The 26,872-nt window shown below is 43.0% G+C and overlaps 1 protein-coding gene and 1 long non-coding RNA gene across 2 annotated transcripts in view; one reads left to right on the top strand and one right to left on the bottom strand.

Annotated features, from left to right (window-relative positions):
- Positions 1-26,872, top strand: part of LOC140711843 (uncharacterized) — a 480,768-nt gene that overhangs the window by 245,484 nt on the left and 208,412 nt on the right. The window lies entirely within an intron of this gene.
- On the bottom strand, positions 169-26,070 carry LOC103247683 (pregnancy-specific beta-1-glycoprotein 11-like). The gene is made up of 6 exons (XM_073016358.1): positions 25,911-26,070; positions 24,337-24,696; positions 18,380-18,658; positions 14,751-15,005; positions 2,972-3,056; positions 169-1,010 (listed from the first exon to the last, which is right to left on the bottom strand). Exons 1-5 carry the CDS (start codon positions 26,038-26,040, stop codon positions 3,022-3,024), a joined length of 1,059 nt encoding a protein of 352 aa, XP_072872459.1. The 5' UTR covers positions 26,041-26,070; the 3' UTR covers positions 169-1,010; positions 2,972-3,021.

Genomic DNA, 26,872 nt, shown 5'->3' with positions numbered 1-26,872 from the left:
GCTGTTCTTGCTCTTAATGATTTCATTGGAGAAAAATGAATTGGAAGAACTAAAAGAATTCAGGGTCCAGTCCAGTCTAACAATGGATTATAAATACTCAAAGATAATGAACAGTGCTTCAATATGGTAACGGGTGTACTACAGTTTTTCTTTTCAAAATAATGTCTCTATATAGGGGTCTCTATTTTTACCAAGGATAATCCCAGTAGGATGAATTTGTTTGCAAAATAGGTTGAGTCTCACTGAACTTGCCTAGATTTTTTACCTAAATGCAGCAAGAGTAGCAAGGGACCATAGAGGCTCTTTTTAAACTTTGCTTTGCTAGAAGTTTTATAAGACTCTCAGATTAAACTTTCAAAAACCTCTTGAGACTAGGAAGCCAAACAAAGGCCAACTTCAGACTTTGCCTGCATTCCCTATGGGTTTATTCTATATATATAGTCAAATAGAACATCCCAGTCAAAGTCTTAGTAATATAACCAATGTTTTCAAATGTGTCCTGTTATAAAGAGAGTAGATTCTTACTGAACTTGTGCAAATAACTTTATTACCGTAAGCATATGAATACTCATGAACAGTTTCCCAAATCTGGGGCACTCAGATTCGGAGCAAAAGCAAATGTTTCCATTTTTGTTTACAAAAGTATACTTTATCACATTGCTGTAAAGTATAAATAGCTTAAAAGAGAAAGTTCACAAATCTGGAGATTAAAACATTCAAAAAAGCAGCACATTTTCAAATAAAAAATTATGAAAACATTATCATTTTGATTATTTAGCCCAATAAAACAGATGATTTTTTTCTTCTTTGTCATAAATTTCATGAAGGTATCAGACTGTTCATTAAAATTTTGAAAGTTCTCAGAGAGTCCAGTGGTATGATCTTGAAGTTATCAGAAACTTGTATTCAAGAGTCGTTGTCAGAGTCTTTTCCATATATCTCCTCAAAGAAAAAGCAATTTTGGACTGTAGCTGATTATAAATACTTCAAGGAAGAATCAAAGCAACTGTCTGGGAATGACAAAGATTTAAAATGACTATGGTTAAAAATCTAATGAGGTTTTTCTTAGGTTGATTGTGGTAAAGACACAGGTCACATAGAAATCTAGTTATTGCTGTGGCGTATGACACTATGACTGATAACATATTCGGTTTCCAGAAATTTCAAATAGTTTTTAGAGTACTAATTTTTTTTAATTTTTTCATTTTTATTTTTATTTTTTTGAGATGGAGTCTCGCCCTGTCACCCAGGCTGGAGTGCAGTGGCACAATGTCTGCTCACTGCAAGCTCCGACTCCCAGGTTCATGCCATTTCCTGCCTCAGCCTCCGGAGTAGCTGGGACTACAAGCCCCTGCCACTACTCCCGGCTAATTTTGTTTTTGTATATTTAGTAGAGCTGGGGTTTCACCATGTTAGCCAGGATGGTCTCGATCTCCTGACCTCATGATCTGCCATCTCGACCTCCCAAAGTGCTGGGACTACAGGCGTGAGCCACCGCGCCCAGCCTAGAATACTCATATTATCAACATTCCCATAAATATTATTTAGAGGAGGTTTAGCATCACCTCACTCATTTGAACATGCTTTATATATATTATAACATATCAAATAAGGTGGCTTTTCCATTCAGCTTCTGTTTCCCAACTGGATCACTGAGTTCTTCGTGTAGCCCATTAACAATTAGGGCCGAAAAGTATAGTCTTATGTACATTGAAAAAGGTCCTTAGGTAATTCCTTTTTAAGTATTTTTAATTACTTTTTAAGTAATTCCTTTAGAAGTAATTCCTTTTTAATTACTTTTTAAGTAATTCCTTTAGAAGTAATATCAGGTACTTCTACCTGAAAATCATTGATTCAGTTTTAATTTCTACCTATTACAACAAGAGTTCTCCATCCTCTTTACATGTTTGTAGTGTCAGGGAAGACTTAAAAATTACCGGTGTCTGCGTCCCTAACCAGACCTTTAAACTGGAACTAATACGTGGGCTCGAGCATCCACTTTTAAAAATGTTTTCCAGTGATTCCAATGTGTAGCTATATTTCCCATCAGATTTCTCTGGTTTCTTGTGGCCTTCACTTTTTTTCTATTTTGGTATCATGATTATTTTCAGGTCTCATTTCCTGTCTTAGGCTTTATGTCTCCTGGGGTAGAGACCTTGCCTTCTTCATTTCTGTATCTTTTTGGAACACGTGAATTGGTCATAGGAAAAGGTCTCAATCACACATACGTTGTGTTCTGAGTCTCAGGTTCACAGACTAATCCTAAAGTCTTTGTTCTGCACGAGGTCAGAGATTACTTGTGATGAAGGGTGTGGTTAAGTCTGTAGTGCAGATGGTGGAGGGGAGTTCACCCTGGTTTCAGGCATAGCATTGGAAGTAAGAATGTAATGTTATGTCTATGTGGGTGAAGGGGCAGAGTTGTGTCAGGAGACAGTTCTAATTAGGATGGAGGAATTATACTAGGAAGTAGAGGTAAAGGAAGTGAGAAGGATTAATAAATACAAAAAAATGTGAACTTACCAAATAGGCTAGAGTAGATGCCTGGAGATTCCTGATTAAGTGAATTAACTAGATTTTAGGAAGGTAATGAGGCAGTCGTATGCAAGGAAGGTTTCAAAGTCTGGAGGCAAAAAGTCAAGCAACACTTTGAGAAGTGGTTGAGCTTTATGGGAATGGAGAGAATTACACTATTGAGAGATGTGAAAAATAATGAAAAGGGTTTCACAATGTGAAACTGTATTTCTCATTTGGACGAGCAGAGACTGGAGATAATTATATCTAAAAGACAGTGGGGTACAGGGAGCATAAAGGCCAGGGAGAAAGGGAACTGGAGGAATTAGTGTCAAGAAGCAGGAGTTTGGTGGAGGAAGGAGGAGATCCAGTCCCAGATACAGGCAAATAAGTCTTCTCCCTCTCCCAAGCATGGCAGTCAGCCCTTCAGGAAATGGGACAAGAGAAAAGGCCATCATACCTGCCAGTTTTCCCGAAATACAGAAATGACATCATGGCGGCTATATTAGATTAACGCCAGGCTGGACGTCCTAATATTGCATAAGCTGTCATGGAAAGAAAAGAAAAGAAGGAATGTAGGTGATGTTATTTTACAGGGGGGAGCCTCAGGAACAAGCATGTAACATGAGGTACTCTATAATTGTTTCTTCAAGGAATACATTATTTCTGTTGGAAAGTTGATGGGAGATGATTATATTCTTGCAGTTCTTTTCCCCTCTCACCATGTTTCTAGGTTGGTGATCAGTCCTCTGTCAATTCTCTACTGCACTCAGATATTTCAGAAAACTTTCAGATGTGAGAAAGGCTGATTGCTATTTTCTATGTCATTAGAACTTTAGACCTTTCCACCTTTTCATGGTTGCATCTTTTTCTCAGTGTCTCTGTTGTGGCAGCCATGAATCAGACCCTGCCAGGTCTCCATTGCAGGGACCTGATTGACAGAAGGTCCAGGTCAGTGCATTTCAAATTCACCACCTCCTTTGCACAGAAAGCTTCCTTCCCACAGGCTCCCAGCAAGGGCATGAAACCAATCCTAGTCCTCTCAGGCTCTCTTTAACTTTAATGGGTGACTGGTTGGAGGACTCCCCATCAGCTTTCCAAAAATTCTCTTAGAACTGCATTGATACCTAAAACTTCTTTCTCTTTCTTTTTCACAGGAGTCACCGTTGCATAGTGGTCTGTGGGTTCTCCCATACTACCTTCATGCCTGCCCCACATTCCCTCACAGGTGTCTTCCATGATAAATTATCTCATATGTCCAATCCCAACCGGGATGCATCTCAGTTGGTAAAAAGTAACATACCACTCTTGATTCTTTGCACTTAGCTTTTTTCCTTTCTCTCCCACAAGTAGTCAGTAACCATGTCCTAGTGTTTTATGTGGTACCTCTTTTTCTATAGATATATGGAAATAGGTACTGTTGAGGGGCACGTCCTATGTGCCAGGTCCTGTGCTAAATACTTTACCTGTTCCTCTTTTAATTCACACAGTAACCCTGTCAGGTAGACATTATTTCCATTTTGCCAATGAAAAGACACAAGCTTAGAGTAGTGTAAAATCTCTCCTGGTGTCATATGGCTAGTAATAGGTGGATCTGAGATTTGATTCTAGGACTATTTGACCTCAAGGCTAATGATGATGGTAGTAATATAGCAGCTGACGTTGGTTCGTCTGTGTGTGGCATCTTGTTTCATTGACTACATGAAACCTTTAAAAGAATGGTATGAGCAAGCTCTCTCCTACTTCAGGATATGAAAGAATAACAAACTAAACCCAAGGACAGTGATTGAAGGACACAATACGGATTAGAGTGGATAAAAATAAAATGGTGAATGGAAAAAGAATAGAGGAAATTTATGAAACCAAAGTTGATTCCTCAAAGTAAAATCAACAAAATTGACGACCATTAACTAGACTGACTAAGAAAAAAAGAGAGAAGATTAAAATTACCAAAATCAGAAATGAAAATGGAGTCCAAGCATGGTGGGTTGTCTTTTAATCCTAGCATTTTGGAAGGTCAGAATGGGAGGATTTCTTGAGGCCCGGTGGTTTGACCAGCATAGGTAACCTGGGGACACCCTCCCTCTACAAAGAAACTTAAAAACCAATTAGCTGGGTATGGTGGCATGCATCTGTAGTCCTAGTATCTTGGGAAGCTGAAGAAGGAGAATTCCTTGAGCCCAGGAGGTTGAGGCTGCAGTAAGCCATAATCACGCCACTGTATTTCAGCCTGGGCTGGCCTACAAAGTGAGAGCCTGTCTCTCTCTCTTAAAAAAAAAAGAAAAAAAAAAGTAAAGTAAAGAAACAGAAAATTGGTAGTGATTACTACCAATTCTAATAAAATAATGATTATGACTGTACTGTAAATAATTGTATGCCTATAAATTGGATAACCTAGATGAAATAAATTCCTAGAAAAACACAAAAATATGAATAGAACTTTAATTAGTAATAAGATTGAGTCAGTAAAAGCATTTGATGAAATTCAGTATTTTTTCGTAATAAAAGCATTCTAACTAAGAATGGAAGGAAACCACCTCAACATAAAGGTAATACGGGAAAAACCCAATGCTAACATCATACTCTGTGGAGAAAGACTGAAAGGTTTCCCTGTATGAGCAGAAACAAGACAAGGATGCTGCTTTTGACACTTCTATTCAATGTAGTATTGAAAGGTTTAGTCAGAAAAATTAGGTAAGATTTTTAAAAAGACATTCAAATTGGAAGAAAGGAGTAAAATTAATCTGTTTGTAGATGACTTGAACTTATATGTAGAAAATCCTAAAGATGGAACAAACCTATTAGAATTAATAAATGAATTCAGTAATGTTGCACAATACAAAATCAACGTTCAAACATCAGTCGTATTTCAATACACTAACAATGAACAATGTGAAGGGAAATTAAGAAAAACAATTTAATTTGTATTAATATCAAAAAGAATAAAATATTTAGGAATAAGTTTAACCAAAGACGTGAAATGATTATACCTGAAATCCATAAAATATTGCTTAATGATGACATCAATAAAATGAAAGACATTTTGTTTTCATGAAATAGAAGACTCACTGTTGTTAGGACAGTGCTACCCAAAGTGAGCTGCAGATTCAATACAATTCCTTCAGAATCTCAGTGACATTTTTACAGTAAAAGAAAAATCCGTCCTAAAATTTATATTAAATCTCATGATTCTAAATAGACAAACAACTTTGAAGAGGAACAATGAGGCTGGAGGACTCACACTTCCTGATCTCAGCATTTACTACAAAGCCCCAGTAACCAATACAGTGTGGTACTGGCATAAAGGAGCACGTAGAAATTAATGAGATAGAACAGAGAGCCCAGAAAGAAATTCTTACACATATGGCCAAATGATTTTCATCGACTGTGCCAAGATCGTTCAATGGGGAAAGGACAGTGTTCTCACCAAATGATATTGGGAAAGCTGAATATCCAAGGGCAAGAATGAGTGGAACCTTTACCTAACACCATATACAAAAATTAACCCACAATAGATCAAAGATCTAAATGTAAGAGCAAAATCTATACAACTCTTAGAAGAAAACACAGGAGAAAAGCTTCATGATATTGGATTTCACAATGATTTCTTGGCTGTAACAACAAAAGCATAGGCAACAAATAAAATGGATAAATTGGACTTCATAAAAATCAAAATCTTTTATATATTGAAGAACATTATCAAGAAAGTAAAAAGGCCACCCATGAAATGAGAAAAATAATTGCAAATTATGAGAGTGAAAAGAAATTAATTTCCAGAATACGTGAAAAACTACAAGTCAACAACAGCAAACATCCAGAAACCCAATTAAAAAATGAACAAAGGATTAAAATAGAGTTTTCTCCAAGGAAGATAAGCAAATATCCAATAAGCCCATGCAGATTTCCTCAGAGTCATAAATACATAGAGATATGCAAATCAAAACCACAATGTGACACCACCTCACACACTTTAGGATGGCTTTGATAAACAACAATGACAGCAACACAAAACAACAAGTGTTTTCAAATAGATGGAAAAATTGGAGCTCTAGTGCATTGCTGATGGGAATGGAAAATGTTATACCCACTGTAAAAAGTGGTGTGGCTGTTCCTCAAAAAATTAAACAATAAATTACCATTCGATCCAGAAATTTCACTTCTGGACATGCTGCCTATAGAATGGAAGGAAATTTGAACAAATATTTGCACATTGATGTTCAGAGAAGCATTACTCACAATAGCCAAAAAATGGAAACAACAGAAAAGTCCATTGAAAGATAAGTGGGTAGGCCAATGAGGTATATGTATACATCGAAATGTTATTCAACCTTAACAAGGAATAAAATTCCTATACATCGTGCAAAGTGGATGAACCTTGAAGACATTATGCTCACTGATATAAGCCAGACACAAAAGGATAATTATTCTATAATTCCATTTATAAAAGATAGAATAGCCAGTTACATAGAGACAGAAAGTAAAATGGTATATGCTAAGGCATATGGGGAGAAGAAGTGAGAGTTACTGTTTATAGGGTATAGAGGTTTAATATGGTAAAAGGAAACAGTTCTGGAAATGGATAGTGTGATGGTTACACAACACTAAATTGCACATTTAGAAATAGTTAATGATAAGTCTTAATATTAATACATATAAAGTGTCCTGGTAGTCTTACACTCTATAAATACACACTTTTTTCATTGCCCCTTTCCTGCCATGCAGAACCCCAGAGGTGAATCTCCCTATTTATTCAAGTGTGCATCACTCACTGTCCTCTGTGCTGTGTCCCACATGCAGTGCCCACAGCCTCATAGAGTCGGTGACTTCAGAGCCAGGACACAGCTCAAGAGTCTGCCCTGAGGTTCCCTCTCTTCTTAATTCCCTGCAGCCTAGGCTTCACTTCAACTGGCAGCTCGATTTAGCCGAATTCAGAACAGGCCACCAAGGCTCTTTCTCCATACATGCTGGTCTCACCCCAGGTGGAGTCAGGCAGGGCCAGTCACCAGAGAAGCCCAGAGCAGAGAAGTCTGAGTTGCTGCTCCCTCATCCAAGGGGCTTCCTCCTCTCACTTGGGGGAAAAATGTGAGCTTCTTTCAAAACCTCGGATGTTCCCTGTAGCTCATGGAGTAGGTAAAAGAAAACAGGGGAGGCGGAGCAAGATGGCCGAACAGGAACAGCGCCAGTCTCTAACTCCCAGCGCGAGCGACACAGAAGACCAGTGATTTCTGCATTTTCAACTGAGGTACTGGGTTCATCTCACTAGGGAGTGCCAGACAGTCGGTGCTGGTCAGCTGCTGCAGCCTGACCAGCGAGAGCTGAAGCAGGGCGAGGCATCGCCTCACCTGGGAAGCGCAAGGGGGAAGGGAATCCCCTTTCCTACCCAGGGGAACTGAGACACACAACACCTGAAAAATTGGGTAACTCCCACCCCAATACTGCGCTTTAAGGAAAGGGGCACACCAGGAGATTATATCCCACACCTGGCCGGGAGGGTCCCATGCCCACGGAGCCTCCCTCATTGCTAGCACAGCAGTCTGTGATCTACCGGCAAGGCAGCAGCGAGGCTGGGGGAGGGGCGCCCGCCATTGCTGAGGCTTAAGTAGGTAAACAAAGCCGCTGGGAAGCTCGAACTGGGTGGAGCTCACAGCAGCTCAAGGAAACCTGCCTGTCTCTGTAGACTCCACCTCTGGGGACAGGGCACAGTAAACAATAACAAACGCAGGAGAGACCTCTGCAGAGGCAAACGACTCTGTCTGACAGCTTTGAAGAGAGCAGTGGATCTCCCAACACGGAGGTTGAGATCTGAAAAGGGACAGACTGCCTGCTCAAGTGGATCCCTGACCCCTGAGTAGCCTAACTGGGAGACATCTCCCACTAGGGGCAGTCTGACACCCCACACCTCACAGGGTGGAGTACCCCCCTGAGAGAAAGCTTCCACAGCAAGAATCAGACAGGTACACTCGCTGTTCAGAAATATTCTATCTTCTGTAGCCTCTGCTGCTGACACCCAGGCAAACAGAGTCTGGAGTGGACCTCAAGCAATCTCCAACAGACCTACAGCTGAGGGTCCTGACTGTTAGAAGGAAAACTATCAAACAGGAAGGACGCCTACACCAAAACCCCATCAGTACGTCACCATCATCAAAGACCAGAGGCAGATAAAACCACAAAGATGGGGAAAAAGCAGGGCAGAAAAGCGGGAAATTCAAAAAATAAGAGCACATCTCCCCTGGCAGAGGAGCGCAGCTCATCACCAGCAACGGATCAAAGCTTGACGGAGAATGACTTTGACGAGATGAGAGAAGAAGGCTTCAGTCCATCAAACTTCTCAGAGCTAAAGGAGGAATTACGTACCCAGCGCAAAGAAACTAAAAACCTTGAAAAAAAAGTGGAAGAATTGATGGCTAGAGTAATTAATGCAGAGAAGGTCATAAACGAAATGAAAGAGATGAAAACCATGACACGAGAAATACGTGACAAATGCACAAGCTTCAGTAACCGACTCGATCAACTGGAAGAAAGAGTATCAGCGATTGATGATCAAATGAATGAAATGAAGCGAGAAGAGAAACCAAAAGAAAAAAGAAGAAAAAGAAATGAACAAAACCTGCAAGAAGTATGGGATTATGTAAAAAGACCAAATCTACGTCTGATCGGAGTGCCTGAAAGTGAGGGGGAAAATGGAACCAAGTTGGAAAACACTCTTCAGGATATCATCCAGGAGAACTTCCCCAACCTAGTAGGGCAGGCCAACATTCAAATCCAAGAAATACAGAGAACGCCACAAAGATACTCCTTGAGAAAAGCAACTCCAAGACACATAATTGCCAGATTCACCAAAGTTGAAATGAAGGAAAAAATCTTAAGGGCAGCCAGAGAGAAAGGTCAGGTTACCCACAAAGGGAAGCCCATCAGACTAACAGCAGATCTCTCGGCAGAAACTCTACAAGCCAGAAGAGAGTGGGGGCCAATATTCAACATTCTTAAAGAAAAGAATTTTAAACCCAGAATTTCATATCCAGCCAAACTAAGTTTCATAAGTGAAGGAGAAATAAAATCCTTTACAGATAAGCAAATGCTTAGAGATTTTGTTACCACTAGGCCTGCCTTACAAGAGACCCTGAAGGAAGAACTAAACATGGAAAGGAACAACCGGTACCAGCCATTGCAAAAACATGCCAAAATGTAAAGACCATCAAGGCTAGGAAGAAACTGCATCAACTAACGAGCAAAATAACCAGTTAATATCATAATGGCAGGATCAAGTTCACACATAACAATCTTAACCTTAAATGTAAATGGACCAAATGCTCCAATTAAAAGACACAGACTGGCAAACTGGATAAAGAGTCAAGACCCATCAGTCTGCTGTATTCAGGAGACCCATCTCACATGCAGAGACATACATAGGCTCAAAATAGAGGGATGCAGGAAGATTTACCAAGCAAATGGAGAGCAAAAAAAAGCAGGGGTTGCAATACTAGTCTCTGATAAAACAGACTTTAAACCATCAAAGATCAAAAGAGACAAAGAAGGCCATTACATAATGGTAAAGGGATCAATTCAACAGGAAGAGCTAACTATCTTAAATATATATGGACCCAATACAGGATCACCCAGATTCAGAAAGCAAGTCCTTAGAGACTTACAAAGAGACTTAGACTCCCATACAATAATAATGGGAGACTTCAACACTCCACTGTCAACATTACACAGATCAACGAGACAGAAAGATAACAAGGATATCCAGGAATTAAACTCATCTCTGCAGCAAGCAGACCTAATAGACATCTATAGAACTCTCCACCCCAAATCAACAGAATATACATTCTTCTCAGCACCACATCGCACTTACTCCAAAATTGACCACATAATTGGAAGTAAAGCACTCCTCAGCAAATGTACAAGAACAGAAATTATAACAAACTGTCTCTCAGAGCACAGTGCAATCAAACTAGAACTCAGTACTGAGAAACTCAATCAAAACCGCTCAACTATATGGAAACTGAACAACCTGCTCCTGAATGACTACTGTGTACATAACGAAATGAAGGCAGAAATAAAGATGTTCTTTGAAACCAATGAGAACAAAGATACAACATACCAGAATCTCTGGGACACATTTAAAGCAGTCTGTAGAGGGAAATTTATAGCACTAAATGCCCTCAAGAGAAAGCAGGAAAGATCTACAATTGACACTCTAACATCGCAATTAAAAGAACTAGAGAAGCAAGAGCAAACACATTCGAAAGCTAGCAGAAGGCAAGAAATAACTAAGATCAGAGCAGAACTGAAGGAGGTAGAGACACAAAATACCCTCCAAAAAATCAATGAATCAAGGAGTTGGTTTTTTGAAAAGATCAACAAAATTGACAGACCGCTAGCAAGACTAATAAAGAAGAAAAGAGAGAAGAATCAAATTGATGCAATAAAAAATGATAAAGGGGATATCACCACCGACCCCACAGAAATACAAACTACCATCAGAGAATCCTATAAACACCTCAATGCAAATAAACTGGAAAATCTAGAAGAAATGGATAATTTCCTGGACACTTACACTCTTCCAAGACTAAACAAGGAAGAAGTAGAATCCCTGACTAGACCAATAGCAGGCTCTGAAATTGAGGGAATAATTAATAGCCTACCAACCAAAAAAAGTCCAGGACCAGATGGATTCACAGCCGAATTCTACCAGAGGTACAAGGAGGAGCTGGTACCGTTCCTTCTGAAACTATTCCAATCAATAGAAAAAGAGGGAATCCTCCCTAACTCATTTTATGAGGCCATCATCATCCTGATACCAAAGCCTGGTAGAGACACAACAAAAAAAGAGAATTTTAGACCAATATCCCTGATGAACATCGATGCAAAAATCCTCAATAAAATACTGGCAAACCGGATTCAGCAACACATCAAAAAGCTTATCCACCAAGATCAAGTGGGCTTCATCCCTGGGATGCAAGGCTGGTTCAACATTCGCAAATCAATTAACATAATCCAGCATATAAACAGAAGCAAAGACAAGAACCACATCATTATCTCAATAGATGCAGAAAAGGCTTTTGACAAAATTCAACAGCCCTTCATGCTAAAAACGCTCAGTAAATTCGGTATTGATGGAACGTACCTCAAAATAATAAGAGCTATTTATGACAAACCCACAGCCAATATCATACTGAATGGGCAAAAACTGGAAAAATTCCCTTTGAAAACTGGCACAAGACAGGGATGCCCTCTCTCACCACTCCTATTCAACATAGTGTTGGAAGTTCTGGCTAGGGCAATCAGGCAAGAGAAAGAAATCAAGGGGATTCAGTTAGGAAAAGAAGAAGTCAAATTGTCCCTCTTTGCAGATGACATGATTCTATATTTAGAAAATCCCATTGTCTCAGCCCAAAATCTCCTTAAGCTGACAAGCAACTCCAGCAAAGTCTCAGGATACAAAATTAATGTGCAAAAATCACAAGCATTCTTATACACCAGTAACAGACAAACAGAGAGCCAAATCAGGAATGAACTTCCATTCACAATTGCTTCAAAGAGAATAAAATACCTAGGAATCCAACTTACAAGGGATGTAAAGGACCTCTTCAAGGAGAAATACAAACCACTGCTCAGTGAAATAAAAGAGGACACAAACAAATGGAAGAACATGCCATGCTCATGGATAGGAAGAATCAATATTGTGAAAATGGCCATACTGCCCAAGGTAATTTATAGATTCAATGCCATCTCCATCAAGCTACTAATGACTTTCTTCACAGAATTGGAAAAAACTGCTTTAAAGTTCATATGGAACCAAAAAAGAGCCCGCATCTCCAAGACAATCCTAAGTCAAAAGAACAAAGCTGGAGGCATCACGCTACCTGACTTCAAACTATACTACAAGGCTACAGTAACCAAAACAGCATGGTACTGGTACCAAAACAGAGATATAGACCAATGGAACAGAACAGAGTCCTCAGAAATAATACCACACATCTACAGCCATCTGATCTTTGACAAACCTGAGAGAAACAAGAAATGGGGAAAGGATTCCCTATTTAATAAATGGTGCTGGGAAAATTGGCTAGCCATAAGTAGAAAGCTGAAACTGGATCCTTTCTTTACTCCTTATACGAAAATTAATTCAAGATGGATTAGAGACTTAAATGTTAGACCTCATACCATAAAAACCCTAGAGGAAAACCTAGGTAGTACCATTCAGGACATAGGTATGGGCAAAGACTTCATATCTAAAACACCAAAAGCAATGGCAGCAAAAGCCAAAATTGACAAATGGGATCTCATTAAACTAAAGAGCTTCTGCACAGCAAAAGAAACTACCATCAGAGTGAACAGGCAACCTACAGAATGGGGGAAAATTTTTGCAATCTACTCATCTGACAAAGGGCTAATATCCAGAACCTACAAAGAACTCAAACAAATTTACAAGAAAAAAACAAACAACCCCATCAAAAAGTGGGCAAAGGATATGAACAGACATTTCTCAAAAGAAGACATTCATACAGCCAACAGACATATGAAAAAATGCTCATCATCAATGGCCACCAGAGAAATGCAAATCAAAACCACAATGAGATACCATCTCACACCAGTTAGAATGGCGATCATTAAAAAGTCAGGAAACAACAGGTGCTGGAGAGGATGTGGAGAAATAGGAACACTTTTACACTGTTGGTGTGATTGTAAACTAGTTCAACCATTATGGAAAACAGTATGGCGATTCCTCAAGGATCTAGAACTAGATGTACCATATGACCCAGCCATCCCATTACTGGGTATATACCCAAAGGATTATAAATTATGCTGCTATAAAGACACATGCACACGTATGTTTATTGCAGATGCAGCTGGAAACCATCATTCTTAGCAAACTATCACAAGAACAGAAAACCGAACACCGCATGTTCTCACTCATAGGTGGGAACTGAACAATGAGATCACTTGGACTCGGGAAGGGGAACATCACACACTGGGGCCTATCATGGGGAGGGGGAAGGGGGGAGGGATTGCATTGGGAGTTATACCTGATGTAAATGACGAGTTGATGGGTGCAGCACACCAACATGGCACAAGTATACATATGTAACAAACCTGCACGTTGTGCACATGTACCCTACAACTTAAAGTATAATAATAAATAAATTTAAAAAAAAAAAAAAAAAAGAATGGCAATCATTAAAAAGTCAGGAAACAACAGGTGCTGGAGAGGATGTGGAGAAATAGGAACACTTTTACACTGCTGGTGGGATTGTAAACTAGTTCAACCATTGTGGAAAACAGTATGGCGATTCCTCAAGGATCTAGAATTAGATGTACCATATGACCCAGCCATCCCATTACTGGGTATATACCCAAAGGATTATAAATCATGCTGCTATAAAGACACATGCACACGTATGTTTATTGCGGCACTATTCACAATAGCAAAGACTTGGAATCAACCCAAATGTCCATCAGTGACAGACTGGATTAAGAAAATGTGGCACATATACACCATGGAATACTATGCAGCCATAAAAAAGGATGAGTTTGTGTCCTTTGTAGGGACATGGATGCAGCTGGAAACCATCATTCTTAGCAAACTATCACAAGAACAGAAAATCAAACACCACATGTTCTCACTCATAGGTGGGAACTGAACAATGAGATCACTTGGACTCTGGAAGGGGAACATCACACACCGGGGCCTATCGTGGGAGTGGGGAGGAGGGTGGGATTGCATTGGGAGTTATACCTGATGTAAATGACGAGTTGATGGGTGCTGACGAGTTGATGGGTGCAGCACACCAACATGGCACAGGTATACATATGTAACAAACCTGCACGTTATGCACATGTACCCTAGAACTCAAAGTATAATAAAAAAAAAAAGAACAGAAAACAAAGACGTGGTGGACAGGGATGTGTGGCTGACAGCAAGAAGCAACTTGATCTTGAGGACTCTCCTTCTTGTCCCTCTGTGAAGCCTCTTCCACCACATAGGGCTCAGGACTGACAAAGCCCCCTCCCTACCTTTCTCAGGCTGGACACAAGGTCAACCATGAGAAAACAGAAAAACAAGGAGAAGAGAGTCTGTAGAGACAAATTGGGAGGGTTCAGGAGGAGTATTTAGGATTTGCTTCTACCCATGGGGCACAGGCTGGGAATAAAAATGTTTTCCTGACTCCTCTCTGAAAGCCAGATAGACTTAACCTAAAACCCTGTTGACAATGATGCAGGGATCCACTTACGCAAGACTGTGATCCTCTTGGATGTGGAACGTTCAATGCCAGTGGCTGAGTTACGAGCAGAGCAACGATAGATCCCACTATGCTCTGTAGTAATTTGGTGGATACAGAGCCGTTGTCCTGATCGCAGAAATTTCCCATCAATCGTCCAAGAATACTCTGCCGGTGGGTTAGAGTCCGCGAGGCAGGACAAGGAGAGGGTTTTTCCAGAATAGTAAGAGGTATGTGCAGGGAAAATCCTGGGGACGTGTGGACCATCTGGAGTAAAGAGAATAAAGCTACAGGTGATGTTGTCCGAGGGAAGGGGATACTCCTGGTCTCTTAAAGGGACACAGTGTCCCTCTGAGTCAAGACACACCCTCAAGGCCCAGCCAAAACCCTTCTGTCTTCACTGAGACAAAGCCTGAGGTATTCACCTGTTTCTCCCATCACAGGCTATAGACACCAGGTCTCCCATGACGAGCAGCCCCTCCCCTTATATTCTTGGTTAAGGCTGTGCCTACCCAGATTTCCCCAGGGCAGCGACTCATGGCCAGCTCGTGTGTCCAGAAATAAAATGTCTGTACTTGAACCTGAGAGACTGAGTTGCCTGGCCTCTGGTTGTTTGGATTTTAGCTGGTGGCCTGGCCCACCAAAGATACAAAGGACATCTAGGGTGACTGGGTCACTGCAGATGCTACCAACTCAGTCCCATATTTCACATTCATAGGGTCCTGTGTCATTTCTTGTGACATTGGTTAGAATGAGGATCCTGTTTTTACCGGGTTCCTTTAGCCTAGGACTGACCGGGAGGCTCTGACCATTTACCCTCCACAAGTAGGTGTAGCCCTCAGTCTTAAGTTCACATGTTAAGGCTACAACATTCTTGTTCTCCATGGGATTGAAGTTGTTACTGGTGATATAAGGCTTGGGCAGCTCTGCTGTGTGGATAACAGAGAGAAGATTGTCCTGTGTGGCACCTTTGATTCCTCCACAGGCATCCTTCAATCAGAGTTAACATCTCCCACCTCTCAGCCCACCCGAGTCCTTGAAAGTCAGTAGCTGGTGCGTGTGTCACAAAAGAGATGCATGATGATCTAAGGGCTCAAAGACTGTGAGGCCACCTGCTCTGTCTTAGGGAAGCACAGACTTTCTCAAGTGTGAATTCATCAGCAGTGTTGGGTCATGGACAGACACATCAGTGAGAGTCACAGCCCCGGGTACCCCTCCCAGTCCCTCTCTAATAAACTGACTGGCTGGCTCACCTTGGGTTCCTTACCTGGAGTGTGCAACTGCTGAGACCCTTCCAAATTCCACCCTACTTTGCCCCCCTAGATGTGATTTCTCTACGGCTTCCATTTCCAAAGACATTCTAGAGATGAGTGATAATGGGACTTCCCATTGTCCTGAAACCCTGAAAATACTGAGCAGCCTGGCCTGGGACTGGATGTTTCAGCAGAAAGAAGACAGGGGAGACCAGAGTCAAGCCTGGAGGTCAGTTCAGTCATCAGGCCGTGAAGGCACAAGGTGGGGCAGTTTTTTGCAGGTGTTTCATGATGACTTACTTGAGCCAGTGACCTCCAAAGATAGAGCAGAGTGCAAGAAATGATCTAGAAAGAGTGAAGGGGACAGACAACAGCTGGTGACCCTGGAGCAGAACCATGTTCCCTGTTCTGGGTTCTTTAAGTTTCCTCTCCTTCTGCAGAGGGCAGGTGAAGACTATGTGGATCTTTCCAGAAATACATGTGGATATTTGCAAATGCAGAATGGACTGGTGGAAAGGGTGGGAATGAACTGCTGCAAATCTGGTCCTCATGGACCCTGTGTGTTTGATGGAGATGAGACAAATTTGGGGAGAAGTTTTGCAAATATTTTCTTCCATTGGACATTCTACTCTCTGATCCCATGGGTTTGACTACTCTAGGGACCTCATGGAAGTGGTTTCCAGAGTGAATCTGAGAAGAGACTGCTGGTTTCCAGGAGCTGGGAGTGGGGAGAATCAGAAGTTGTTCATGTGTGTGCAGTTTCAGTTATGCACGACAGGGAGGTTCTAGAGATCTGCTGTACAGCTCGATGCCTACAGTTCACACAGATTGAGTGTTTCTTATGCATAAGACTTAGGACAAAAAGTGTTTTGGATTTCTGACATTTCTTGATTCTGAACTATTTGTCATATACTTACTGGTTTAGCATCCCAAATCTGAAGGATTCAAAATCTAAAATGTTCCAGTGAGCATTTCTTTTCAACGTCAGATTACTACGCCAAAGTGGGAGGTGATAGGCCAAATACATTCCTGCCCTTTTTTTTCTCTCACCATGATTCTAGCTTGGTAATTAGTTTTTATTCAGTTCCATACTGGCCAAGCTGCACTCATATATTTTTGAAGGCTTTGGGATGTGAGAGAGGCTGATTGCTACTTTCTATGTCATCAAAACTTTCCAACTTTTCATGGTTGTATCTTTTTCTCAGTAACTCTGTTGTGGCCATCATTAATAAGAGCCTGTCAGGTCAGATTTAATACAGATTTTTGTAATTCTGCAAAAAATGTTACTGGGATTCCGGTAGGGGTTGCGTTGAATCTGCAGCTCACTTTGGGTAGTATTATCATCCTAACAATATTGATTTTTCCAATCCATGAAACGGAAATGTCTTTCCATATATTGATGTCATCTTTAATTTCTTTCAGTAATGTTTTGGAGTTATCAGGGTATAACCCTTTGAACTCTTTCGTTAAACTTATTCCAAAATGTTTTGTTCCTTTTGATGTTAATGTGAATTGAAATTCTTTTCTTAACTTCCTTTCAGATTGTTCACTGTTAGTGTATAGTCTAAAGAATGATCTAGAAAGAGTCAAGGGGACAGGCAAAAGCTGGTGGTTTTGAAGAAGAAATATATTCCCTGTCCTGGGTTTTTGATTTTCCCTCGCCCTTAGCAAAGGGCAGGTGGCTTTTCCCTGATAGCCAGATAGACTTCACTGGAAAACATATTGCCAGTGCTCCAGGGATCCACTTACAAGAGACTATGATCCTTTTTATTATGAGATTAGTCCCACCAGCGGCTGAGTTACGGATGAAACAGACATAGACCCCTGTATGTTTTAGTGATCTGCGGGATAAAGAACACTTGTGCTGATTGCTGGAACATCCCATCAATCAGCCAAGAATGCTTTGCCAGTGAGTGAGAGTCTGTGAGGCAGGAGAGCTTGGGGACGTCCCCTGTGTGCTAATAGGTGTACGAAGAAGAAATGGTGGGGGCATCTAGACCATCTGGAGCAAAGAGAATAAAGGCACAGCTGATGTTGTCAGAAGGAAGGGAAAATCCTGGTCTGTGGAAGGGCCACAGTGACCCTGTGACCTAAGTCACAACACTGAACTCCCAGCCAAATCCCTGCTGTGTTCACTGATCTGGAGCCTGAGACATTCACCTGTTTCTCCCATGGTAAGCTGTGAACCCTGAGTCTCCCATGACAGGAGCAGCCTCTTCTCTCCCATTGGTGATCAAGCCAAAGCCTACTCTTAGTAGTCATGGTCAGCTTTGATATCCAGGGGTAAAGGTCTCTGTACTTGCACCCGAGAAGGACTGAGAGGCCTGGCCTCTGGTCATGTGTATTTGGGATGGCAGCCTGGCTCACAGAGGAACAGAAGATACTCACAGAGGAGATTCAGGGTGACTGGGTCACTGCGGCTGGAACTCACTGGGTTCTTCATTTCACATTCATAGGGTCCTGCAGTATCCTTTGTGACATTAAATAGAACGAGGGTCCTGTTGTTTTCAGACAGCTGCAACTTGCGACTGATAGGGAGGCTCTGACCATTTATCCACCACAGGTAGCTTACGTCCTGAGTGTCAGGATCACAGGATAAGATCACAGTCTCCGTGCCCTCCTTGGGTTTTAAGTTGCTGCTGGAGATGTAGGGCTTGGGAATATCCACTGTGCAGATAACAGAGAGAAGATTGCCCTGTGTGGCAACTTTGATTCCTCCAAAGACATTTTTCAATCAGAGATGGCATTTCCCACCTCTCAGCCCACCCAAGTCCCTAAAAGCCCACGGCAGGTGTGTGTGTTACAAGACAGAAGCATGGCAATCTGAGGGCTCAGAGATTGAGAGGCTGCCTGTTTTATGTGGGAGAAGCACAGACTTTCTGAAGTGTGAATTGAGCAGCAGCATTGGGTCATGGAAAGACACATGACCAGCAGTCACAGCCCCTGGTGCCTCTCTGAGTCTCTCCCTCTCCAACTGCCTGCCTGGCCCACCCTGTGGTCCTCACCTGGAACATGCAGTGCTGGAATCCTCTTAGTTTCAGTCTTACTTTGTCCCCAAGGTATGTTTTCTCTGCAGCTTCCCTTTCAAGGACATCCTAGAGATGGATGATGGAACTTCCCATTGTCTTTAAACCCTTTGGGTACTGGGAAGCCTAGCCTGGACTGGGTAATTCAGCACAAATAACACAGGGGGAGACCAGAGTCAAGCCTGGAGGTCAGTTCAGTCATCAGGCAGTGGAGCCACAAGTTGGGGCGGTTTTCCCAGCTGTCTCATAGTGACTGACTTGAGCCAGTGACCTCTAAAGATAGAGCAGAGTCCAAGGAATGACCTACAAAGAATGAAGGGGACAGGCAATAGCTGATAGCTTTGGACCAAGACCATGTTCCCTGTTCTGTGTCCATGATGTTCCCTTCCCCCTGTAGAAGGCAGGTGAGGACCATGTGGATCTTTCTAGAAATACATAGGGATGTTTGCAAATGCAGAACTGACTGGTGGAAAGGGCGAACATGAACTGATGGTGGAAGTCTGGCCCCCATGGACCATATGTGTTTGGTGGCTATTAGAACAATATTTGGGAAGAAGTCTTGCAGATGCTTTCTCTCATTAGACGTTCAATTTTTTGATTCTATGAGTTTGACTACTCCATGTACCTCATCTCACTGGATTCCAGAGTGAATCAGAGAGTAGAATAGTTATTTCCAGGAGCTGGGGTCAGGGGAATAGGGCATTGTTCCATGGCTGTGTGGTTTCAGTTAGGCAGGTTGAGGATGTTCTAGAGATCTCCTGTACAGCTTCATGCCTATAGTTCATGCAGATAAAGTGTTCCTTATGCAGAAAGTTTAAAACCAAGTGTTTTGGATTTCTAACTTTTTTTTTTTTTTTTTTTTTTTGGAATATTTGCAGTAGATGTACTGGGTCAGCATCCCACATCTGAAAAATTTAAAATCCAAAATGCTCCAGTAAGCACTTCTTTTTAGCATCACATCAGCGGTTAGAAGTGTTGGATTTTGGAGCATTTCAGATTTTGAATTTCCAGATTTGGGATGCTCAATTTGTAATACTTCAATTTTCCCGAAAAAGTTCTCTGGAGTTTAGACCTCATGTTATGTTCTGACTCTAGTAACAAAAAACAAACAAAACAAAACAAAACAAAACAAAAAATTTGAAGGAAACATTAAAATGTTGTCGTAAGTGGAAATTTTTACTGATGGTCCAAACATCTAAGATCAATTGCTGGTAGTAGTATTTCTCTTGATACCCAATTAAGGTTTAGGTGTGGGGTGAATTCCAGCAGGATCACATTATGCTCAAAGAAAGATACCAACCGTGATTTGAAATTAGCAAGTCCTTAAGTAGAGAGAATCCCGTTAAAAGGACAGAACTGGTCAGTGTGTCAATTACATAAAGGAGGAATGATGCCGAATTAAAAGAAGTGATGTGTGTTATGGTAGTAAATATAGAAGGAACTTCCTGTTTCTAATTTCTGTGCAGAGTTAGGAAAAATGGGGAGGAGCCCAGAACAGGTATGTGAGATGCTTACTTCATTTTCTCTTCACCTCAGAAAATACAACTCGAGTTTCAGTTTGTGTGAATTAGGAAGAGTCTAAGTGAGACGCCAATGGCTCATGTGTCCCCAACACGAAGAACCCCACCTTATGAAAATGGCATCATCATGAGGAAACAGTTGTATGTGGCACAGGCAGTAAAACCACCAGATAGCACCCACCTGGCCACCTGCAACAGCTCCCCGAAACCACCAGTATTCCCATTACGTGTATTTTAGAGCATTGGTAGTAATCCCACAACAACAAAGTTTAAATTGTCAATACAAAATGTTGAATATGAAGTAGAATATGTCGTTCCACTTTTTTCCCCCATTCTTTTTAAACTTTCCTGTTTCACTTTTGGAAGTTTCTATTGACACATCCTCAAGCTAGGGATTCTTTCCTCAGCTGTGTGGAGTCTACCAGAAAGCATCAAAAGCATTCTTCATTTCTCTAACAGCTCTTTTTTTTTTTTTTTTTTTTTTTTTTCCTGAGATGGAGTCTCACTCTACTGTCCAGGTTGGAGTGTACTGGCATGATCTTGGCTCACTGCAAGCTCCGCCTCCCTGGTTCAGGCCATTCTTCTGCCTCAGCCTCCCGAGGAGCTGGCACTACAGGCACCTGACACCACGCCTGTCTAGTTTCTTTGTATTTTTAGTAGCGACGGGGTTTCACCGTGTTAGCCAGGATGGTCTCGATCTCCTGACCTTGTGATTTGCCCGCCTCAGACTCCCAAAGTGCTGGCATTACAGACATGAGCCACTGTGCCTGGCCATCTCTGAGGGATTTTAATGAGTTGTTGACTTTTGAGATTGTTCAGTTTTTTACTTACTGTTAGAACCGAGTGACAAATTTCAAGCTTCTTATATGCCTGTTAGGAAAGCAGAAGTCTCTAGGAAGTGACTGGGAATGTGAACTCCACAGTAGGTTGAGGATGGAGTCATGAGTGAAATGGGTGAAATCAGCCCATGGGCTTTGGAGACTGCAGACCTGTGCAGCCTCTGACACCCTGGTGAGTCAGTGCAAAGATTACAACAGTAACAGCAAACTAGCATGGCTGACTCCATCTGGCATCTAATCTCGGGCTGGCTGTCCTCACTCATTCCTGGACATAGGCCAGACTAACCATGGGAGGAATATAGTTTATGGCTTAACTTTGAAGCAAGAATAATACCAGTTCCTCCATAACACTAATTCCCTTATTTTGCCCAGGGATTGCCTTTGTAAAACTGGTGAAGACCATGAGACTAAGATTATAGGAGGGAACTGAATTCTGCTAAAATGGAGGCACAGTTTCTATAATCCCTTACTGCTCAAATGTCATTTGGCCAGAGTTTACAAAATTTGTAACTACTTGCTCCTATAGATAACATCACTATTGTAGAACCTGAGATTGGTCTTTTGAGATGTTTCTCATTTCTTGTATTCTGGTAACCCACTGACCTCATCCATACCCTTGACTAATGGCTCAGCCAGTCACGTGGTCCCCACCTAGAGTCACATTCGAGCACAAACAGATCATTTCCCTCCGGCCGCATGATTCCATCCCCAAACACTCAGCAGTACCCATTTTTTAGTCCTGTGCCCCTGAAACTATCCTTGAAAATCTCTAACTCCTGATCCAGTAGGGAGGCTGATTTGAGTAATAATAAACCTCCGTCCTCCTGTTTGGCAGACTTGGAGTCATTAAAATCTTCATTTACTGCAAATCACCATCTGGATAAATTGGTTTTGTTTGTGCAGAAGGCCAGAAGAACATGTCTGGGAATTATAAGAGTGGATGGAGGAGCTGCCTATCCCTGTCCCATGGTCTTGTCCACAGATCAGCCTCACAAAGGAAAGAGCCCTGGGTGGGGATACAGTGGAAGCTCATTCTCTTAGTGACCTGGGGACATTGGCTTGAGATGAAGCCTGGCAGGAGTGCAACTCAAGGTGATTTCTGTGTCTTTCCTATTTCCTGGGAGGTGGGTCAGGCCACAGTGTTAGCAGGAAGGGAATAGAACAGTCAGCCTAGTTAGAGGGAGTGTCTGGGGAAGGCCTAGGGGTGGAGGAAGAAGCTGTGCAGGACAGGGTTTGCCAGTTAGAATGAAGTGGGAGGAAGATGAGGGACACAGAGAAGCAGAGAGAGGCAGAGACAGCATGGCAGTGAACAGTGGGGCCTACAGTGACTTCAGAGACCCGAAGGACCAGGTACCCCCAGTTCCACAGTCCAGGACTAGGGAACCCAGAAAACCCTCCAGTGACCAAAGAGCTTCAGAGTTATACCTGAGGTGGGGTGGCTTTAGGGGCAAGAGTTAGTGGGGGCATGAAACATGGGTGTCAGCCTCTGAAGGACAAGGGACAGGTGTGCCTAGAACTTCCTAGGATTCTGCATCCATGATCCAGTATCTAAAGAGGTTATGGATCATTCATTTCTTCATTCAATTCCTTCATTTGTTATGTGAGAGCTCCTGAGTGTGTGTCTCTCACTGGGCCTGTGCTGGTGCGGGCTGTGAGTGGGAAATGAAAACAAGTTCCTCTCCTTTATCCTGTTATGCCAGTGACATGGACACTTTGGTAAACAGAGGATTTCAGGTTCAGTGATAGGGGTTAAGATCTGAGGGGGAGGCCTGGACATTTTTTGTACTGACTCTGACAGTTGAGGCAGGTGATTTAGTTCTGGAGTGCAGACCAATCAGCTGAACATTTGCTCTTACTCCTCTGAGGTTTGGATGCCGAAGATGAGAGGATTTGAGCCAATAAATGACTATGGGGTCCTTGGAATCGAATAAGCCCTCACTTCTGGTGGAGGAGAGGATGGGCCTGTGGCTGCAGACAGACCTCATGTGACCCTGATCTGCCTTTTGTTTTTGTGTGACTCTGGTTCAGTGACTGTATCTTCCTGTGCCAAAATTTTCTCTCAGTCAAATAAGCTAAATGGCGAATGGACTGTGGCTTTTCATGCTATCGGTGGATAAATTGTAAATTCTTCACAGTCACCTGACCTAATGCTTGGCACAGTGGAGGTGTTCACACAAACAGCATTTATTATTATTCACTCTCATGAGAGAGCACCTTTAGGTCAGATCCCTGTGGACAAGCTGCTGCCAGGTACATTTTCTCTCTTCTGTTTCTGCTTCTGGGGACATGAGACTTTCTATGGAGTGTCCTAAGCCTCATAAAGCAGTTGGCTGATGGCCTACAAAGCTTGTCTTTCTGTCCTCTCCACTCTGAGTCTCAGGTGAAGAAAGCTCTGTCCTTGCCCAGATGAGGCTCTGAGGGCTGAGCCCTGGCAGTGAGCAGTTTCAGGAGACAGAGTCCTCAGACAGCTGGTAAATCCTTGGTCCCAGTAAGCCCTGCCACAACTGAGCTGTGGCACAGGCTCCTCAGCTTTATCTGGAGTTGGGATTTAGGGACAGGAGTCTGGGCTTGAGGCTTCTAGGGCTGAGCTTCTCTGAGAGTATCTCAGGGGCCTCTTAGGCAAAGCCCTACTCAGTTCTCCAGGGTCTTTCTCAGGGTCAAGTTTATGAAGAGGACATGAGGTGGTTGGCTGAGTCTGATCACCTGCTGAGCACTCCCCCCCCCCATCAGACTGTCCTTCCTGTGCAGCAAGTGTCTGCAGGGTCTGGAGGCAGGAAAGGAATTCTGGTCTGTTGAGGTTTGTCTCCTCTGTGTGTGTCCTGCACTAAATGCGAAAAACCCCAACATGGGACATAACGCAGAGAGGGACACAGGCACAGTCCAGGCCTGACCATCCTGTCTGTGCAAAGTAGAAGTGACCCCCACCCCCCAACACCCAGGCATCATGTGGAATCACTCACCGTATAACGTGAAATGTCCAGTTACTCCTTTAATCTTATCACCTCGCTTTATAATTTCTATGGTGTAGGATCCTGTGACCTTCTGGGTGACATTCTGGATCAGCAGGGATGCATTGGAATATACTGTTTCTCGTCCACTGTATGCAGGCCCAACTGTAATATTTTTACTGTCTATTGCATATGCAATAATGAATTGATGGTAGTTCGTTTTTTGCCCTTTGAACCAGACGTAGCCAGTAAGATTCTGGGGCAAATTCTGCACAAGTAGAAGAATATCTTTCCCCTCGGAAACTTTGGCTGGCTGGGCTTCAATCGTGACTTGGGCAGTGGTGGGCGGGTTCCAGAAGATGAACAGTAATACTAGGAGGTGGAGAGAGTATCAGTCAATATTGAGACCTATGTATTGGGGTGAAAAGATGGGGCCCTGGGTACTGAGAAGATCTCTTCAGTCATCAACCTTGAAGACACACACATGCACACACACACGCCCATTGTGTGTGTGTGTGTTATTGTGTTTGTGTCCTACTGTCCTACTTGGTCAAGGTCAGTGGCACCACCCTCATTCCTTCAACGCTTCTGACCTTGGAATTTTTCTCTTTGAACTCCTCTTCCCCAGAGGTCTGCATGGCTCCCTCCACACTGCCCTCAGGTCCTGCTCACATCAGGGCATCCTTAGACTTCGTTCCTGACACCTCCTTCAGAGATCCTGGGTCTTCCCTTTCTGACCTTTCCCTGCTCTGCTCCCTCCGGAGCTCTTGTCAACACCTGACCTCACATTCTAGATCTCTTTGCTTGTCTGTCTTCCTGCCCATGAGAGCGTGAGTTCCGTGAGGGCAGGGACTTTTGTGATCTTGGTTGCACCCCAGTGCCTCAGAGAGGCTGTAGACTCCTGTACATGTGAGAGTTCCCAGGGCCCTCCATGCCCGGGGTGTTTTGTTTGCTTTTCTTCTTTGTTTCCCCAATTGTTGAGGTTTTTGGCTGTGGACAATGTTTCATGCCCTGCTTATATTTTCATTTGAAGTGTCATCTGATAATAGTTATTATTATCATTTTTCAAAATGTGGTGACCAGTGATGATCAACCAGCAAAACAGAACACTTGAGATTTTCCTACCTCTTACCAATTCCAGTTCAATGTGATTTTCCTGTTTTGACCCCTATCCCTCTCTGGTATATTTTCCCCTATCCAGGCTCCAACAGTGCCTCCTTTCCTTTTTTTTTTTTTTTTTGAGACGGAGTCTCATACTGTCGTCCAGGCTGGCGTGCAGTGGCGCGATCTCGTCTCACTGTAATCTCTGCCTCTCAGGTTCATGCAATTCTCCTGCCTCAAATTCCTCAGTAGCTAGGATTACAGGAGCACACCACCACACCTGCTAATTTTTTGTACTTTTAGTAGAGACTGGGCTTCACTGTGTTGAGCAGACTGCTCTTGAACTCGTGACCTCATGATCCGCCCACCTCAGCCTCCCAAAGTGCTGGCTTAGTTTATTTTTTAGAATCCCATCCTCTCCAGGAGACCCCATCCAATCATTCTGCTTCCTCCTCCTGTTCTCTCCCAGGAAGTTCTCTCCTCACCTGTGAGCAGGAGCTCCTTCCAGGTGATGTGCAGTGTGCAGGGAGGCACTGAGAGGAGTCCCATGGCTTGTGCCACCTGCGTGTTCTCCTCTGTAGAGATGAGCCTGAGATCCAGAAACTTTCTGAGCATGGCTGTCAGCTGTGCTGTCCTTCCTCCTTCTGTGCTGAGCCTCTTCCTGGGGCACGAGTACTTATCAGGCTCATGGGTGGGGTCTGTGCCCAGGGCATCTCTCTGTCCCCTCCCCTCTCAGTCCTGCCTCCTTGTCCCTCCTTCTCTTTTTCCTTTTGTCTGTATATCAGGTCCCCGGGAATTGTGGAGGCCTCTGTCTTTTTCAGCACTGATTCTGTCACCAAACCTCGGCACACACTGTGTGCAGAAACACAAACACACACACAAAAGAGACACGCACAGACACACACAGTCACACACATACCCTGTAGGTTGGGCAAGCACAGTCCTGGGCCTCAACCTCCTGCTGTCCCCATGGCTATGGGTCGGGTGCACATTCACGCCCTTTGCCCTCTTCAATCCCATCTGGCTCTCCCCTTCAGTGAAGGAGGCTGGAGTTCTACCAGGTCCGTGTCACAGGGACACCCCATTGTGCTGTGGGTGAGCTGTGTGTCGTCTGGTGAGAGGGACCTTTCCTTTCTCTAATTGTGTCTAGCTTGGCTGCAGCTTCCAAGGATGGACATTCAGGAACTGGGTGTCCCAGAGGAAAGTGTCCTTCCTGGAGGTATGCAGGGTGAATCTCTCATGCCTCATGTGAGGAGAGGCCTGTGCTGGTTGCTCAGTGGGGGCTGTGAGTCCCATGGTCAAAGGGACAGTTTTCAGTCACTCTATTGCTCCCTGGGGACTGGTGGCTGAGCTGGGGCTCAGGGTTTCTCATTTCTTCCTGACCATCTTTGGTGTCATCTCTTCTCTGCCCATCTGATTGACCCCGTGGTGGTGCAGGAGGAAGTGG

The sequence above is a fragment of the Chlorocebus sabaeus genome, chromosome 6, assembly GCF_047675955.1.
Source record: "Chlorocebus sabaeus isolate Y175 chromosome 6, mChlSab1.0.hap1, whole genome shotgun sequence".
Taxonomy (NCBI): Eukaryota; Metazoa; Chordata; class Mammalia; order Primates; family Cercopithecidae; genus Chlorocebus; species Chlorocebus sabaeus.
Note: the sequence above shows the minus strand (reverse complement) of the source record. Positions and strands in the feature narration are given on the sequence as shown.

What these genes read in the sequence shown, in the direction of transcription:
- LOC103247683 (XM_073016358.1), bottom strand. Translation starts at nt 26,040, where the DNA reads ATGCTCAGAAAGTTTCTGGATCTCAGGCTCATCTCTACAGAGGAGAAC. An exon ending in AGTCACCCTGAATCTCCTCT is followed by an intron (nt 15,006 to 18,379) that starts GTGAGTATCTTC and finishes TCTTTACTCCAG; the next exon opens with ATGGTCCACACGTCCCCAGG. An exon ending in CAAGAGGATCACAGTCTTGC is followed by an intron (nt 3,057 to 14,750) that starts GTAAGTGGATCC and finishes TTTCCATGACAG; the next exon opens with CTTATGCAATATTAGGACGT.